The sequence below is a fragment of the Xenopus laevis genome, chromosome 4S, assembly GCF_017654675.1.
Source record: "Xenopus laevis strain J_2021 chromosome 4S, Xenopus_laevis_v10.1, whole genome shotgun sequence".
NCBI lineage: Eukaryota > Metazoa > Chordata > Amphibia > Anura > Pipidae > Xenopus > Xenopus laevis.
The window spans coordinates 88,739,699-88,758,890 of record NC_054378.1 but is presented as its reverse complement, the minus strand read 5'-3'; the positions used below and the strand labels follow the sequence as shown (position 1 = coordinate 88,758,890).

The following is a 19,192-nucleotide window of genomic DNA, read 5'->3' as shown; positions in this document are numbered from 1 at the left end:
TATACCGCTGTGGGCCATTGCATAGCAATGTTTGCAAGCCACCCAGAATAGTAAACTGGGCAAGCAAAGACAGGTCTCATGGGACCCATGCTTATGGAGAACCTGCACTAAAATCATCTTCTAGCTATTAGCTAAAACAGCCAATATGACACAAACCAGGCAAACATCACAGCCACAAATATTCCAAAATAAACCCAACTAACAATTTGAAATAAAAAGTGAGTAGGAGGTAGGAGAACACTATGGCTCTTACACCACTGCTTATAGAATGCTAACTCAGTTTTGTTCTCTTGCTCCGGGCTCTGATTGGCCCTTTCAAAAAATGCAATCCCCTACCCCTCCACTAGCTTTAATATTTGCTGCTCCCTCCTTGCCTAGTTAAATGACCACAATGTTGTGCTGAGCCCCCATGTTGTACATTTACAACTTTTTAAGAAACGAAATCAAGCTTTTATCTAGAAGCTTGTATGATTTATTATTTTTTGACTGATTTTTTTTTTGTGAATGCTTTGAATGGATCTCAATTTGTCCACTTTTGTTCTGTTACATTCTAGGGTGCTGCAGGTTTGAAAGGTGGAGAAGGACCCCAGGGCCCATCTGGTCCAATTGTAAGTAGCGATTGTTGCCTGTACTACGCAAATAAACACTATGGTCTGGACTTTCATAGTCCTATGAAAAGATAAAATAGTTATTGTTTTGTATTAATGATGAAGATTAATATCTTGCCTATTCTTAGTTTGTTTTGCTTAAATAGGAAGTGTACTCTCAAAAGAAACAAAAAACATGTATGATAAAAAAAAATTACTGATCAGAAAACCCTGCACTGCTGTGATGAGTCCCAATAAGGTCAAAACCAGTCTGTAGTTGGCAATATGATCACCATACTGGCCCCTATGCTTTAAAACCCTATGGATACACTTCAATTACATAAAAATGAAAATTATAGGAGCGATCCTGGACTTCCTAAAAAAATAAGGAGACCAAAATATAATTTGCAGTAAATATTGCTTCTAATTGTATATAATAGCAGTCTTATCAGTTTTTGTGGTTACTTTGTCTTTCTACAGTCAATCACCAAAAACCCCATAAATGAACCTATATTATGTAGTTATGTGATATTCATAATACCATGTACCTTTGTTGCTGCTATCTGGCAGAAGGTACTAGTATACATATATATATATATATATATATATATATATATATATATATATATGCTACTTCCATGGCGCCCCATGTGTGCTTTATATATATATAATGTATATATAGATAGATAGATAGATAGATAGATAGATAGATAGATATACACTGTTGCCTAGGAAAACTGGAGTGCTAAGAGATGCAAAATATCAGCCTTTACACTGTGATCTGAGCCTTTGCTGGATTGAAAATCAAGTGGAAGCTGCACAGAGCAATATTAATGAGTTCAAGTAGTCCATTACATAACACATTACAGGCGTTCTACAATTAAACTTAGATGCAGGCTAAAGAGTGTACACATCATGTTATGGTCTTCGTTTCTAGCCTAATGGGACCTTAGTCATTCAGCAGTGATCTATGTCTCTGCAGATACCCCAAGCAGATCTGCACCTTCTTGCCAAAGCTTATAGAACTAACCTCTGAAAATGAATTTGGCTAGAACTACTGTATTTTATTTACTGAACTTGCTGCATAAATAAGGTTCAGTGTCTCTAGAACAGTAATAATCAAGGCCTTCAAATTTGTGCACCAGAGATGACCATATTGGATTTTGTCAGGAGTGTAAGCTTAAGGGCTTTGCAAATCAAGTTATTAAATTATGATGCTAATTGCCGTGGTGTCAGAGCAAACCTATAATGACAATCTGAATTAATTACTAATCAACCTTATTTTGTGACATTCATATTATATATATTCTGTATATTGTAAATGGGTACCTAAGTTCAGGTAAGTAATAGCAGCACAGAACATGTGCTCGAAATCAGCAGAAAAGCACATGGGGAGCTACTGGAGCGTAGTTGAAAGTCATAATGCAAGTAATTAATTCAGACTCACATTACATGGCACTCAGACATCAGTTAAATTTGCACCAGAAATTAGAAATCAATCAGCCCTGTAGCGTTAGCTTCTATGATGAACATCATTTTCTTTTTAAAAAGTATTTATGACTTCCAATAACTCCTTAGCTTAGCACCTCAACATCAGCCAGAGCATACTGAGAATGTGCAGTGTCATTGATTTTTAAAGCATCACCAAGGTCCAAGATAGTGAACTGCTGTGGGCAACTTTGAAGGTCTTTGTTATTACTGGCTACTGAACTTCTCAGCTGTTACAGTAAGTTTTCTATATACTATACAGAATTGCTGGCCATATTTAATTGGGGTTTTAGGTTTTTTTTATATACAGGACACTGGTGCACTTAACATCCTCTGGACTTTTATATTTGCATGACATTCATACATGAGAGGTGAGGAAGTGTTAGTGAATGCCCATGTCTACCATCTTCCCCTGTGCTGCTCTACATAGACAGATACAACTTTTTGCTTGGCTCTCTGAAATACTGTTTAAAATGTACAGTACATCTAGCTAGCTAAACTCACACACACATAAAAATGCCAATATAATACATATTGAATATCTTCCCGATTATAGGGTAAGACTGAATAGTTTAGTTGCATAGGAAAACTGCAGGTGCCAGTAGTATATGAAATGCGATGTATCTGCATTCAATTCTCTCATTCTTACATTAATCAGTAGTGTGTAACTGGAAGCTGCTGAGTCTATTTCCAGATATCTAGTCTCCTGCTGTTTGCACATGGGCTCCCTGCTGTTTTGCAGTGACCATGCCTGTGAAGACTACTACAGCCTGTGTTATTTTTAAATTACATATGGAGATTGTAAAATCTCCCAGATATGGCTCACAGTACCCCATGCATTTGTCTGTTTTTTAAATTATTATACTTTACCTTTACAACATGGCAGCTGTAAAATTTCTAAATATATAATATAATATAGTAATGCATTGCAAATACCAAGGAAAATACATTCATTCAATCTTTATTCTGTTGCAAACAGACCTTTTCTGTTCTTGTTTTAGCCATCTAGTCTCAGATTTGATTTCGATGTAGGTGTAATTAGTTTATGTAGCAATAAGCTGTGTAGTAAGCACAAGTTTGGTGCATTAACTTGTTCCTTACATAACTAGCAAATTACTGGAACTCTAGAAAAGAATAAAATATTTCTAAAACAGTAAAAATATTTCTACATACAGGGTATCCATACAATGTCCACTGCTCCCACTATTCTCTACCGATGTTGCTATATTGGTATTACTTCTAAGCACATTCAACTGCAGGATATTGCTTATATGTACCTGTCCAGAAAATACTAGTGATGAGCCAAATTTTTCGCCATGTTTTTCTACGAAAAACACGCCAATAGTTGCGCGTCAAAACATAATTTGTCCCTCCTATTGACTTTAATGCATTTAACAAATTTGTCACCTTTTCACAAATGTTGGCGAAGAGAAACAGGTCAGATTTGCCAATCACTAGAAAAGACCTTTAAGCTAATATCCAGATTCATCCATGACATTTTTTTTATTATCTAGTAGTGTTAGAGGCAGTCCTGCTACAAAGTCTATTCTAGCATTTGTCCTATAATGAGATATCTAAAAGGAAGGTCAGTAATAAAAAAAAGAAATCTATTAAAATGTGTTGCAACTTGTATCAAGCTTCAGGGCATTTTCAAAATAGTCACATAAGAGAATACTTTATTATAATTGGTATTTCCTGTGCGCCACACAGTTCCCTATCATTGTTCGTCCTGACTTTAGCAGTCTGAATCTCCAAAATGAATTAATCTCAATTAATGAAGGGTTGCAACAGGCCTGTTTCATGACAGCAAAGAAAAAGGGATGTCAACACATTGTAGCTCATATCCACTGGTAGTCTGTGAGTTTGGCATTATTGACATATACCTTAGCTTAGGTATAGGTAGATATTTAAAATAGTCAGTATAAAAGCCACTAGTTTAGACCTATGTTCAGATAAATTTTGAAAGTGAACTCGGCATCAGAAGCTACTGCAATAGGAAGAACCAGCATACTTTTCAACTGCCCTAAATTCACCAGCATACTTAAAAACTGATGGGTAGGAATTGGCAAAATATTTTGCCATGTTTTGCCTTGAAAAAATGTAATACTCTAATGTATGGTAAAAAATGTTGCACAGTTTGAGAAATACCCCATTGGAGAACACCCCGTTAACTTCACTGTGTTTGGCAAATTTTTGCTGTTTCACGAATTTTCGAAAAAGCAAAATGGGTCAGATTCACCCATCCCTGCTGATGGGGTTTGGGGCAGACTGGAGAATAACTGGGTATGTCTGGGTGTATTGGTGTATTAGGTAACTCAATAAAAATGTTCATTTGATACCATGCCACTTTTAAATCATCACACACCTCCTTCTTTGAATGAAAGTGGGAAATAAAACTGAATGTATAATGAGCTGGTTCTAAAAAAAATTGAAGTTTGCTTTAAATAGTTTTCAGTAGGTAATAAGAGCATTAATAATGGTTATTACAAAGTCCATTGAATTATTGTTTGGAAAAGTCTAATATAATGTGTTAGTAATATCTGATTTTCAGCACTCCAGTACTGTATCAATACTTCTAAATGATCACTGATGGGTCTGTGCATTATCATATTATAGGGATCTCCAGGTGAGAGAGGAGCCGCTGGCACTGCTGGACCCATTGGTCTGCCAGGAAGACCAGGACCTCAAGGCCCACCAGGACCAGCAGGAGAAAAGGGGGCTCCAGTGAGTGATACAGTAATCATTTATTTTGCTATTTGTTTATAGTGGCTGGCTAAACTGCATTGTGAACCCTTTGGCCTAAAATATCTTAAAAGAAGTGAATGATCCTGCTGATCATGAAAATATAAATTAATACTTTTTTGCAGGTATATGGATTGCAGAGTTTTTTTCTACAGGGGTGGACATATAGTCTGTGACTGCAGCAGGACCCTCACTCAGTCAGCCCATTATTTATTTAAATTAATTTTAAGTAATTGTTCATACCCTGGTTATTGTATCCTAGCCTACTGACACTGATGCTATCATCCTCCCCTTTCTGAGCCAAACCTCTGCTCTAAGCCTGCAATATAGTAATTTTTTCTACTATTCACATACAGATAAAGCAAGCTTGTGAATAAAATACATTTAAATAAATAATGATTTTTTTTCTTTCTTATATTAACAACAATATAGCCATGTTTTGGCAAATTTTTGCTCATAGAGTTTTTCCACAAGTTTATTGATATTTCCAGCTCACTTTTGTGAGACTGGCTAGAGTGAGATGACACATTTTTTTGAAAATGCATGTTTGGTTTCCTTCAAATAAAATTACAGATTATTCATTTGCAGGCCAGTTTACTTAAATGCCTTTTTGAAATAGGCAGACATCTGGAAAAATATTATGCCACTGGTATACTGTGAAACAAAAAAAAAAAAAACAGTTGAAAACAAATCCCACAAATTTAAAAAAATGGTTTATACTGCCAATGCATTATACGTGATATATATTAAAGGCATTATATTATGCCAATACAGGGAGAGAAAGGACCTCAAGGACCAGCAGGACGAGATGGAATTCAAGGCCCAGTCGGACTTCCAGGACCTGCAGGTCCCCAAGGACCACCAGGAGAAGATGGTGACAAGGTGAGGACAGTCTGGTACATTCCTGCAACATTCATATGTCTAATTGACTGGCAATATACGTTAATCTGTTATGTATGGGTAATGAATAAGTATAAATAAGTATAAGTATATCATAATCAGGTAGCATGAAATTAAATGTAGCAAGATTGTGAAGTGAAGGTAGTACAGATGAGTATGGATGTCACCAAAGCAAAGATAGTATTGGTAATTTAGTATATGAAGAAACGTAGCTTTCTTATAGTAATGGTAGGATTTCTAATACATTAAAACTTCTGACTTTTGGAAGATGAAGATTGTTGATGGTTAGAAACCAGAGATTTGCAATTTAGCCATCATAAATGTAAACGGGTCTAATAACCCAGGGCAGTCAGGTACCTGACTTGTCACATCAGCAATCTTATATAAACATCTGATTTATTGCGTGGTTTAGTGGAGCTGATGAAAAATTGTGACTTTTATTACATTATCCACTTTGTGTCAACAGTGTAGAATTTGTATCACTCTTTTTTTCTAAATACGGAGCAGTTTGTCTATATGGCATGTTTGGAATTAAAAAGGAAGTAAAAGTACCATACTGCAGTGGCTCATTACTAATCCCTATATGTACTTACCAATCCCACATGACATATACTCAGTGAAAGTATATTTAAACCTCAGATAGTTTGCTGCAAATCTCTAGTAGCACCATGCTAAGCAATGCCAGGATTAAGCTGTCAGGGTATAAAGAACAATCAATGCAAACAATTCTTACTCCTTTGCAAATATGACATTCACAGAGACTTCTGGGTAACCTTCTAAAATCTACTCACTTTCTTTTTAAGGGTGAAATTGGAGAACCAGGACAGAAAGGAGGAAAGGGTGACAAAGGAGAACAGGTGAACCTTTCTTTTCATTACAATTTTTTTCTTCAAAATGTTGACATTAATAACAATACTTTCATTTTATCAATTATACCCATGAAATGTTAATTCGATTTACTTATGTAGCTGTCTACTCTTTTCAGATCCTACCATTTTAATGGTCACTGGACCTAGTTAAGCCTGATGAACTTATGTTATTTTTCCCAAGCTATGGAACTTTATAGAATAACAACAGTGGTGTAGACAGTATAAAACGTGTTACTGATCCAAAAATAGCATATGGGGTTCTCCATCATGACAAAATGATCAGATCGAAACAGTTTATTAGTTTATTAGTAGTGATGGGCGAATTTATTCGCCAGGCACGAATTCGCAAAGATCAACAAATGTGGGTGGGATTGTACTGGGTTGTAGTGCGCCCAACTGTTGCTCAACTTGAACCACTCATTTTTCTAGTTAGCATAATAAGGTGCAAATGGAAAGGAGCAGTAGAGCCTTGATTTGCCATTGTCTATAAACATGGATTACAGAACATTTAAACACTGAATGAGTGAATATGCAGATTAAAAAAACAGAGTTTAAGAGGCAATGTGAATAGAAGAAGCATTTTTATTCTGTGAATAGATACTTCAGGGAATTGCTTTGAAGAGAATAAAATAGTTTTCTTTTAGCCTTTTGGGCATTATGATACATTCAAATACTCTCTATTCATCACACTTTAGTCTGCAGGTGTATAATGTGTTTTTGTATTTATGATAACATTTATATTTTGTGTATTTTCTTTTTATCACAGGGTCCTCCTGGACCAGGAGGTCTACAAGGTCCTGTTGGAGCACCAGGTCCGGCGGTAAGTTCTATTATTTGAATAATGAAAAGGGGCACTATCTGAGCATACAGTATATTTACACAGAAATACCTTGCAAGCTAAAAAAAAGGATATAATGGTGTGAGACGAATGACTTTTTTGTGAAACTAAATATTTTAAAAGGTTTAAAGGGAAATTGTCATCAAGTATTTTATTTTAGTGAATTAGAAAAGAAGCAAAATCACATGATTATAGTATAATTTAATCTGTTATTATCTCCCAAACCAGTTAAACAGTTATTGGCAATTTCAATTTACCATGGCTTAACAGATAGCTACAGGTATGGGATCCGTTGTCCTGAAACCCATTATCCGAATTATGGAAAGGCCCTCTCCATAGACTCCTTTTTATCCAAATAATCCAAATTTTTAAATATGATTTCCTTTTTCTCTGTAATAATAAAACAGTCCCTTGTACTTGATCCAAACTAAGATATATTTAATCCTTATTGGAAGCAGAACCAGCCTATTGAGTTTATTTAATGTTTTCAAGATTTTCTTGGGTCTCGAGCATTCTGGATAACAGATCCCAAACCTGTATACTCATATTTCTTGAAGGAGGCAGAATAAAATATATTTGATAATGAAACCTAAAAATAGAGGCTTTATCACTGAAAAACATTATATAAAGCAATTTTTTAACACTGTGAAAAACAATGCAACATTCACTCACTGACACAGGGATCAGTAGATGATTTTCAGACTGGATAGATCATCTGTGATCCAACAGGATTGCAGGATGGTCTGTAGAAACCGACCCCCTACCGATATATATACAGTATATAGAAATTGGACAGTATATTGAAAATCAGCCAAACTGCCCAGCCATATCTGAAGCCATACCCATGTTTATATCTACTGTAGGTCTACCATAGGAATTATATACTGAAGTGATCAATTTTCACATGTTTCCATCTAGGGTTCTGATGGAGAGCCAGGTCCAAGAGGTCAACAGGGAATGTTTGGACAGAAGGGAGATGAAGGTTCTCGTGGATTCCCAGGTCCTCCTGGCCCAATTGGTCTTCAAGTAAGCTACACCTGCATTTTGTTGGACTGATCTCATACTACATGTTGTCCAAAAAGAAATAGATACTAGAAGACTTAACTTAGATGATGTATAGTATAGAATCTAGTCTACACCTATGCTAACCTCTGTTCTACTCATCTACAACATTTAGATCCATTAGGTTTTTTTTTTAACCTCACATTTATTCATAGTATAGTTCCATTCTGCATAAAACTGTATTTTTTACTGTTCTGTTTATCCCCAGTTTAGTAGTAAAGTCATTATTCTGAATAAGAGATAAGGGAAATAAGTTGAATTAAATGATGGCAGTCCCTGGCAGAAATGTTATTCTACTAAGACAGCACAGAATGTAGACAATATCAGGGGTTCATGTTTTATATTTGATTAATTCCTCCATCATCTTTGGCCTAAGATAAAGATGTCACAGAAACACAGGAGGTGCCCTGTGACTTTAGCAGATGAAATGAGCATACCGGTATAAGAGATGGCAGAGCCTAGATCTGCAGGCTTCTTTCTGGCCAAACCTCAATCAGTATAGCTGGCAGACATGATGAATGGGTCATCAGCTTAGAAATCAGCATAGTGCCAGCTGGCAGGGTTAATTCATGTGACTCTCTGCTCAGTACAGAAAGATATTGATGTTACCAGAGACGGAACACATAGAGAATATCTTGTCTCTCAGTCACTTGTCATAGGGAAGGATGTACATTACAGGGTCCAGAGAAGAATGTTTTTCTTCTAGCAGAAATTTAGTACACATACTCTTTATGTATAAGACAGATATGCTCACTGTTTTATATATATATATATATATATATATATATATATATATATATATATATATATATATATATATATATATGCACTGTGCCTAATATAAATACAATCAGAGCTGTGCGTGTAATATAGAAACCGTTGCTGGTCTTTGTATAATACAAATACCCCCACTGCTGTATAATACCTATACAGTCACTGCTTTGGGCCTAATACACTGAGCAATCATAGATATATACTGCTTTATGTACAATACAGATGAGCAGACATTGTTTTGAGTATTATACAGATACACATTTCTGTAAACATTTATGTGCCAGTAGCTGCAGTAAGGGAATGAATTATGTGCCTTTCCCGTATTGCCAGTTGCAGCTTCACATACCATCAGTCTAGCCCAGCAGGGTATAAATTATTAACATCCTTCTCTGTAGAAGTGCTGTGTACAGTTTTCATCATCTGTTTATAGCCGCCAACATCCTCAGGCCAACATGACATTCACATCTCTTACCAGAACAATAACTAGGCATTGATAAGTATGAAGTCAACATGGTGGGCTGCTCAGCTATATTTTGAATCAGTCAATTTCACAGGATACAAGTGGTTATCTTTAAATATATCCTTTCTTGCTATTTGTATCTCAGTATGAAAAAAGGAGCAATGTTTATAAGCTTAGAATGATAACATTCTCAGGCCTAATCTGAATTTATTTTCAGAATTAAGATTCTTGTCTTAATATTTGAATATTAACTGAATTCAATAACCATTTGCCAGAAAGCAGCCTGGTATAATTACAGGATCTTCCACTGAATACAATGAAAATATAGCATCAGCTTATATAACAAATGAACTTAATTTTCTGCTTGATGAATTGGGAAGACCCCTAGGATTAGCTTCCCATCTGCCCAGAGCACACCGAGCATGTGCAGGGTCACTGACACTCTTAACAAAATCAAATATGGTGAGCTCCTTGCCAACATTGACAGCATGGATCATTTCTGTTATAGGGCTGCTGAACATTAGGATGGTGCATAAAGCTGAAGATACAAAATATGGCATTTCTATGTGTTTTTAGGCTTTAGTGCTCCTTTAATTTGATCCTGCCATTGATCACAAACCTCTTTACCATCATATAAATAGACAATTAAATAATGTAAGCCATGTATTGACATAACCCTAGAACGTATGTATATGTACTTATGTTTTTGTGTTGTTTTTTTGTATTTTCTTTCTGTCTCTTTGGTGGGAAAACATTTTCCAGCTTCACTCAGAAGCTTCAGAGAGACAGCAGAGGGAGAAAGTATGCAAAAACATATTTATTAAAACATAATAGGTCCTTTGGTCCTGGTAGCCTTTTTTATTTAAAAAAAAAGGCATGCATTATGTACTGTATGAAATGTATGGTGCTTGCACACATTATTACAAAATATTTATTTTACTTATTTGCAGGGGCTTCCAGGACCCCCAGGTGAAAAGGGTGAAAACGGAGATGTCGGTCCTATGGTAAGTTGCATGTATCCCATGTGTTAATCTGCCTTATAGAACAAGGCTTAGTATTCAAACATCAGAAATATGCTTTAAGTAATAAGTAACCCTAGAGGAACTGGTTGGGATTCTGATGTTGTCTTTAAGTAAAATACACCTTTTAGATATGTAGAACTTGGATTTTGGAGAACAGATCATTCATAAGCTCAGCCCTTTTATCAGCTGTTGATTCTGTTACATTAAGGGAATGTAATAAAAGTCGCTAACGGAAAAACTATTCGCAATGCGAAAAGTTATGCCTTTGCGCAAACAAATTTTGCTTTGCGCGAATTTAATATAGCTTTTGTGAACCCAGAAACTGTTTAGCGACCACTTCCCGACAGTGGAAGACCATTTGCGAACGTTATAGTTTGCGCCAATGCGCAGTCAATGTAATAAAACCTCGTTATTTTGCTGAAAAAGATTACAACACCTTCAAGCACTTCTTAAGAGTGCGCAGTTAAAATTTGCAATGCGCAAATAAAATTTGCAATGCAGTAACAATTTAAGGCACAATATTGCATTGCGAGATGTGGATTTTTAGTCTTATTGGTGCAAATTGTTTTGCACTTTGCGACTTTAATTACATTCCCCCGAATATGTTTTATGGCATAGACACAGTTTTGTAAATGTATGTGTAAAGCTGGCCATAGACGCAAAGATCTGATCGTACGAATCGAGGATTCGTACGATTTTCGGAATGTGTGTGGAGAGTCCCGACATTTTTCGTCCGGCGGAGATCGGTCGTTTGGTCGATCGGACAGGTTAGAAAATTTCTGTCGGCTGCCGATAATATCTCTGCGTGTATTGCCGATCGTACGATTTTCAGTGGGAGACTGTCACTAGCTTTGGTTGGACATAGATATCGTACGATTGCTGTCAGGGGCAGAACATTGCTGATCTCTTCTTTAACTAATCTGACTGGTAAGACTTTGATCTGAATGATTAGTGGCGGGTCGGGAGATGGGAAAGTCCGATCGTAGGATGATTCGTACGATCGGATCTTTGCATCTATGGCCAGCTTAATGCTTCTTAGAATTCTATAGAGCATATATGATTGAATTGGTGTATATTATTTTTTAATTATCTGCTTTTTATAGGGTCCACCCGGTCCACCTGGTCCTCGAGGTCCTCAAGGCCCTAACGGTGCTGATGTAAGTTTGTTGAAGATTTTGAAGATCTTATCTTATCATTTCCGTAAGATTGTTGATTATTTATCTTTTTTTGTATTGTTTTTGCTTAGGGTCCTCAAGGTCCTCCTGGATCTATTGGATCTCTTGGTCCAGTTGGTGAAAAGGTAAGTCAGTATCTGATAAGTTAGAATAAAATAAACTGCAATTTGAGGTAATGTACAAGTCATACCATACCTGACACTCACAGAGGGGCCCCATTTACTTCTGCACTTAGCAGATTATAAAAATACTGTAGCTCGTAATATACAATATCTTTAGGTGTAGTTTCACTGTCCCACCCTTAGCTCACAGTTTTTTAAGTTATATTAGTGTTGTCATGGTTATTGCATGATAAATGTTTTCTACAAGGTTAAGTCACGCAGCAAAACCTTGAATTTGGTCAGATAAGGTGCTGACCGATCATTAGTTTACTCCTTGTTGGGATTCCCACCTTAGATGTGAATTGATCTGAATGAAATGTTTTTCCCTAATGGGAATTCACTTACTATTGGAATTTGAGTTCTGGTCGGCAGAGTTTCAGAGTAATATCTAATCTAAAATGCAGAATTTAGACTTATAACACTGGATAACCCAGTCATTTTTAATTGGGATTAATATTAGGCTACATTAATAGATACATCTCGTTCTGCTTTTTTAACCTGCATTATGGGAACATTTTATCTACAGTGCTCTTATCCATCTCTCCAGAGTTTCCATGCATTAAAGAGATTCTGCCTAAAGTGTTTTCATACAGACATATTATATAACAATAGCTGCCTTCAATCACGCAAATGCAAAACTGTGTTCTTACGATGTGTCTTATCGTACAGCAGCACTATGGGCTTATCATCTCAAAATAGAAATTGTTTTATAGATTTTGTTCTGCAGATTTAAACATGAGATGAAATGATGTCATTTATATCTAAAGGAATTGAAAATCAATGTCAGTTCCTTTTATTTCAGTTGCCAACACAAACTAGGTTATTGAGAAATTAGCAGCTGTCCTCTAATGCTAAGCATTGTCATTCACGTTCATTCTCTACTTGCTTTACCTTTATTTTTGTACTGAACCACCTTACATTATGCAAAAAGAAAGAGGAAAGTAGCAAACAACATCCACAAAAACGGAAAGGAATGACAGTACCTAGAATTTAGTGGGAAGCTACTAATTTCTCAATAACCTAGTTTGTGTTTACAACTGAAATAAAAGGAACTAACATATTTTTCAGATCTATTATATATAATAAAATACATAATGAAATACAGATATAAAATAGATAAAATATATAATAAAATACAGATGTTATGCTTTATAGAAATCTATATATCAAGTTCTAATTTGTAATTTGATTAGAAATGAGGTTTAGATTTAGATCAACACATTGATCATGCATGGCTAGAATAATATGGCCCTTATCAACTAGATGGGGATTGTAGCAGCTCTATGTTATAATTGTGACATCACTCATTTATATGCATTTGACAATTATCACATTTATAAACCTCAGATCCTGGTATATAATACATTACTTATTATTACTGCTTATACATTATATGTACTTCTGCAGAGTTTGGGGACCATTTATCAAATTTCGAATTCATCTGGATTTTTTCTTACTCTAATAAATTCAAATATACTCGAAATTCGATTGGGAGGTTATTTAAGAAAAAATTCCAACATCTACAGTTGAAAATAATATTATCGAAAACTCAAATCAAATTTGATTTGAATTTGACTAAACTCGAATCAAGTTTTTCTCCTAAAAAACTTGAATGTCAGGAAGGCTTTCAACATCTTCACATGGGTCATTGGACCTCTCCCATTGACTTATACATAAACTTGGCAGGTTTTAGCTGGCGAATAGTCAACATCAAATTATTCCCAATTTACTTTTTTGACGCTTGATAAATCTGCTCCTAATAATGTATAATAAAGTCACTATGGGTCAGACTACTGCCCCTGTGCCTGTATATGGTCATAGAACTATAGACTATAATTATTGTTTGTAGTTAGTTGGGATCAAGTACAAGGTACATTGTTTATTAGGGGAAAAAAGGAAATCTTTTAACAAATTTTGAATTCTTTTTTTGAAGGGGAACTATCGCGAAAACAAAAATTTAAGCTCATACTGAAGTAAGAAACTAAATGCAATCAATTAAATATTCTGCATTGTTTCTGAAATAACAAAGTTTATATTTACTATCCCTCTCTCGGCATCTGTTTCTCTTCATTCTGTCTTCAAGCAGCAGTTGGGTGACAGATGAATGATGTAATATACCTTATAGGGGGGCTTCCTTTCCTAGCAGATGTGTGATAACTCACTCAAATAACTGATTAAAGTACGAATTAACTTTTGCACAAATTCTGCATGTAGAGAGACAGGATTTCTGGTGGTTTAATAGAGTGAGCTCTAATACATCTTTTAGGCAAAAGGAGCCCCCTATAAGATCTATTGGATCTAACTGTCAATGAATATCTGACACCCAGCTCCTGCAAGAATAGAGAATGAAGAGGATGAGAGAGGAATAGTGAAGATGAACTTGAGTTTTTTGGGAGACAGCCTTCCCATAATTCGGAGCTTTCTGGATAACAGGTTTTCAGATAATGGATATATCCAAAATACAGCATTCCCATTCCCATACAGTTCTATTTAAATGATTAACTATTTTATGGATTTGCTTTTTTTGTAATAATTGGACAGTAGCTTGTACTTGAGCAGAAGCTAGTATGATACTAGTTGCAAAACTATCCATATTATTATAAAAATTTACTATACTGTAGTGGAGGTTTGATAACCCTGTTTAAAGGAAAAGGAAAGGCTTTGTGCACTTGGGGGTGCCAAATGTTAGTCCCCCAAAGTGATTGTATTGACTTACCTGTAACCCCGGGCCGGTGTTGCAGCAGAAAACTGCAGTGAGCACCACAGAGTGATCCTCTTCCAGCTTCTTCTTTCTTCAAATTTCCCAGGGCAAACACATGTGCAGTTGAACGGAATAGCCGACTTTTTCGTTTGGCTTTCTGTTCTACTGTGCATGTGCAGCCGCTCAAAGAAAGAGGAAGACGGAAGAGAAGTGCTCCGTGATGCTCACTGGTATAACCCCGGGCCAGTTTCAGGTAAGTCAATACAATCACTTTGGGTGCCTAACAAGTGCACAAAGCCTTGCCTTCTCCTTTAAAACAAATCACTGCCATTATTTTCTATCTCAACTGGTTTGATATTTTATGATTTATTTGTAAGTTCCTCAACTTAACATTGTGTGCCAGCTGCATCTCACCCATGCTGTGAGTCATATGTTACCATGTCTAACAGGGCATGAATCGGAATGCCAGCTGGAAACCAGCATAGATGAGTTGTTTGCTATAAGGAAAATGTTAGTTGGAAGAAGCTTGTTTATATCTCAGAATATAATACAACCTGCAAGTGAAAAAGAATCAATAAAAGCTGTGCATGTTTATAGCATTAACAGTTGCCATGTACAGAAAGACTAAAGGACACTTGGACAGTGAAGTGCGCCCCTGTTAATAAGTGTAATAATTAAATGTATTGAGATATCCTGTTTATAGTGAGCATGCAAAGCCTCTCCGCTCTGTGTGTATTGATCTTGAGCTTGCATTTGTGTTTTTGAAGAGCAAGCTGCACTGACATTGTAACAGCTGATAATAATAATGGACTTGGTCACCAGTTATTGGCTGTTAGAGAGAAGTGCTCTTTTTATGGCAGTGGGGGCACTCTCTCTCCTTTTTATGAGAATGCGGCCTTTAATCCTTTTTTTTTATGAGGCTGCATTCTTTAATCTTTCTTTTTATGAGCGTAAACTCTATAATCCTAACCTCTAAGTACGAGCTTTATTTGATTATTCATGCCTCTTTGTGTATTTTACTATATAGGGTCTCTGCATCATTTTTATTTTGTTACATATCTCTGTACCTAACTGCAGCAAGCTAAACCATACAATGTTATTTTTCCATTGTTCATTCCTTCTTTTATATCTCTCTGGATCAGTCTATACGTGTCTTGTATAATGTGACCATTTAATATAGTAAAGCACCCATCTTTTATTGAATCATCCTAAACTTACTTATATTTCTATATCTTTTTTCATTTGTTCACCTAGCTGCATGAAGGATTTTTGCAATAACTTATTATAATGCTTATTCTAATATATGTACCATGTAGCAACCTGTATTAACCTTATTTTTCAAATGGCGGTTCCAAGAGAGGATGGGGTTCTGGCAGTTTGACCTATAGGTTATCAAACCAACTCATGACTCAAGAACTGACATTTTTTGTTTTAACCAAAAATCTGAATAAATAAATTAAATATAAAAAAAAAACTGACACTCAGTCAATGCTTTTACTTGGGTCAGTGTGTCAGATTTTCTTTGACCTCATTCTGGCATGAGGGATGTCATGCTCAGCATTGCTCAACAGTAGCACAAAGCACTAGTACCCATTCAAATCCTTTCTACTTGAAGCAAATCATATGGGGTAGGGGGAAAACAATTCAAACAATTATTTTCTGTCCTGGAATATTGAACCTTTAGCCTTTTACTTAACTTTTAATATGATGTAGACATCCTTATTCTGAGATTATTTGCAATAAGTTTTAACTTCTTATTTTTATGGGGTTTTTTGTCTTATGTAGCTTTTTGTTCAGACAAATACAAGAGGTCCTCTGCACTCAACCCATTATCAATATATTTTTAAACCACTAAGCGGGGGTGCAGTCAAGCACCCCCTCATTTTTGACCTTCAGCTTTTTTAATGTGACTGAAAAGATGAAATAGGAGAGGGTTTTAATTGAAACATAAGTAATAAAAGTAAGAAGAACTAAAAAAAATTAAGACCACTTGAAATGGTCTTCTATAACATTCTATAACATGCAAAACGTTAACTTGTTAATACTATCATTACTGCTTAGACAAATTGACCTGATAAATAATTAAAATTAGTCCTCCATCTGTTGTAGAATTTAGATTCCAAGTTGAGTGTCGACTCTCTGTTGTAGAAGGCTATGGCTTGTCCTCATTTATGTTCAAATCAAAGAGATTTGCTGCTGCAGCTGTTTGGTCATGCAATGGGACATTGCATTGAGCAAATAAGCTTCCACTGCAGGAATATTTGTCTTTACTCATCAACAGACATAATGAGCATTTGTTACTTACATAATTACCTAATTCTGTTAATTTCTTCATAGGGTGAACCAGGAGAAGCTGGAAACCCAGGTCCCCCAGGCGAAGCTGGCATTGGTGTAAGTTTCAACATGAAACCAGAATACATGTTAGTTTAGTTGTAAGGCGTTCTATTTAAATAAAGAACAGATATACAATCAGTATTTATTAAAAACTTTTCTCGGATTATTGGTGCCACAGAGCTCTGAAGGAATAATGATCCCTCAGGGAGATTTTCTTTGACTGACTTATTTTAGTGTCAGAGCTTTGCAGGTAATTTTAGTATCATTTTAGAACCAAGCTCACTTTAATCATAGGTTTTGCTTTACAGTCTTAGTAATATTAGTAACATTTCAGATATTGAATAAAACTGAGCTAACCATCCAGGGCAAAAAAGTGCAATGTAGATAAAAAGAACTGAATTACAGAATGATTACCTAAAATAAACCATTTGTGATTATAGATTTGGTATTAGGGACACCAATACATCAGGCACACCAAATCTACATATATGAGTTGCATCCATCATGATAACAAATTCATTGTAAAGAACAAGTCATTAGCCAGGGTTCTAGGCCCATTATTTTGGCACCACGTAGAATACTCAGTTTTACCATAGTCTTGAAAAGACTACCCCTAAGATTATTGTTTCCTAATACAGTCTTACATCTATCTAATAGTGTGTTATTATTTCTCAGGGTCCTAAAGGTGAAAGGGGAGAGAAAGGAGAGGCTGGACCCCCAGGAGCTGCAGGACCTGCTGGTCCCAAGGGACCTCCAGGGGAGGATGGTCCTAAGGGAAATCCCGTAAGTGCCCAACTGCAAATAGTTTGTTTTATATTTTAATTTTTATTCTCTAAACCTTTCACCTGGTATTTCGTTTTAGGGTCCTGTTGGATTCCCAGGAGATCCTGGTCCACCTGGAGAAGCTGGTCCAAGTGTAAGTGCTATTTTTTTGCCTTTCTTTAATCATTTAACCGTATTTTGAGGCTTGTTTTTTTACTAGATTTAGTTAATATCCACTTTTGACAACGATCTCACAAATGTAGACATAACTTGCTTATACTGCCTTAAATTTGGTTTAAAATTCTTCTATTCTGCCCTCTGAAGCTACCATGTCATTTCTGGCACTGAAACACTTAGCCATGGGCTAAGCATAGCTGTGTATATGCCACACCCCTATGCAAGTATGCAGTTTCTGAGTGGGCAGATGGACATCAAGTCCCCTTCTTGTTTTAATCTATGGAAGATGAACAGCATTTCAGATGCAATGAATGCAAAAATGGATAAATTCACAAAAAAAATAGATGTTGCATGTTTACAAAAAACACAGCCAAGTACATAAATGAATCATATATTATATATAGATTATACATTTTGCCAAGACTCTTGGCTTTTATAAGCAAAAAGATTTTTATTTACATCCTACAGTTCCAGCATAAAGGCACCTTGGAAAAACATAGATACCATGAAGGTAGTGTCCTTTCAGTATGTACTCTATATAGACATGTTTTAAAAGTACTTTTTCTTTTTTTTTAAAGGGACAAGATGGTGTTTCTGGTGATAAAGGAGAAGATGGAGAATCTGGACAGCCTGTAAGTATTTTACTTTTCAAAGCCATTTTATTTTTATTTTATGTGAATTTTGTTTGTACAAAATAAATATTAAATATAACTGGAATAAAACTGAAAGTTCAAATTCCCTCCAAATGCTGACCCTAACCTTCTTTTATCATTACTACTGATGCATGCTCATTTACCTTGTTGATTCAACACACTGGCTGACTCTTCTACTTATTGAAATATCAGTGTCAAAACCTTTATTGTCCATTTTTCTTAAGCAACTGCTACAAAACTCCATCCATGCTTATTCTTTCTAAACCGCTGGCTTCTACAACTAAATGACCTCCTAGACCTGCAAGAAGACCTCATACTCTGCCCCATTAGGCAAACAATAGCTAGAATAGAGTTTACTCCTGTATACTGTACCACACCTCTTGTGGCACTGCATGTTTCTGGTTATTTCCTCTTTTTCTCTAAGAGCCACTGTCTGAAACAATACCTTTGCTTGGTGCGCTTTACCATTTTTACATTCCAGAATTCT

General features: G+C 35.7%; 1 protein-coding gene across 5 annotated transcripts in view; it reads left to right on the top strand.

Annotated features, from left to right (window-relative positions):
• col11a1.S (collagen type XI alpha 1 chain S homeolog) overlaps nt 1-19,192 on the top strand; it is a 120,201-nt gene that overhangs the window by 88,427 nt on the left and 12,582 nt on the right. For all 5 annotated transcript variants that reach the window (XM_041561555.1, XM_041561552.1, XM_041561551.1 and 2 more), the window contains 13 exons: nt 555-608; nt 4,692-4,799; nt 5,592-5,699; nt 6,521-6,574; nt 7,353-7,406; nt 8,343-8,450; nt 10,671-10,724; nt 11,846-11,899; nt 11,989-12,042; nt 17,117-17,170; nt 17,789-17,896; nt 17,976-18,029; nt 18,631-18,684. In XM_041561555.1, coding sequence (XP_041417489.1) covers nt 555-608; nt 4,692-4,799; nt 5,592-5,699; nt 6,521-6,574; nt 7,353-7,406; nt 8,343-8,450; nt 10,671-10,724; nt 11,846-11,899; nt 11,989-12,042; nt 17,117-17,170; nt 17,789-17,896; nt 17,976-18,029; nt 18,631-18,684 — 918 coding nt within the window. The remainder of the gene's footprint in view (nt 1-554; nt 609-4,691; nt 4,800-5,591; nt 5,700-6,520; nt 6,575-7,352; nt 7,407-8,342; nt 8,451-10,670; nt 10,725-11,845; nt 11,900-11,988; nt 12,043-17,116; nt 17,171-17,788; nt 17,897-17,975; nt 18,030-18,630; nt 18,685-19,192) is intronic.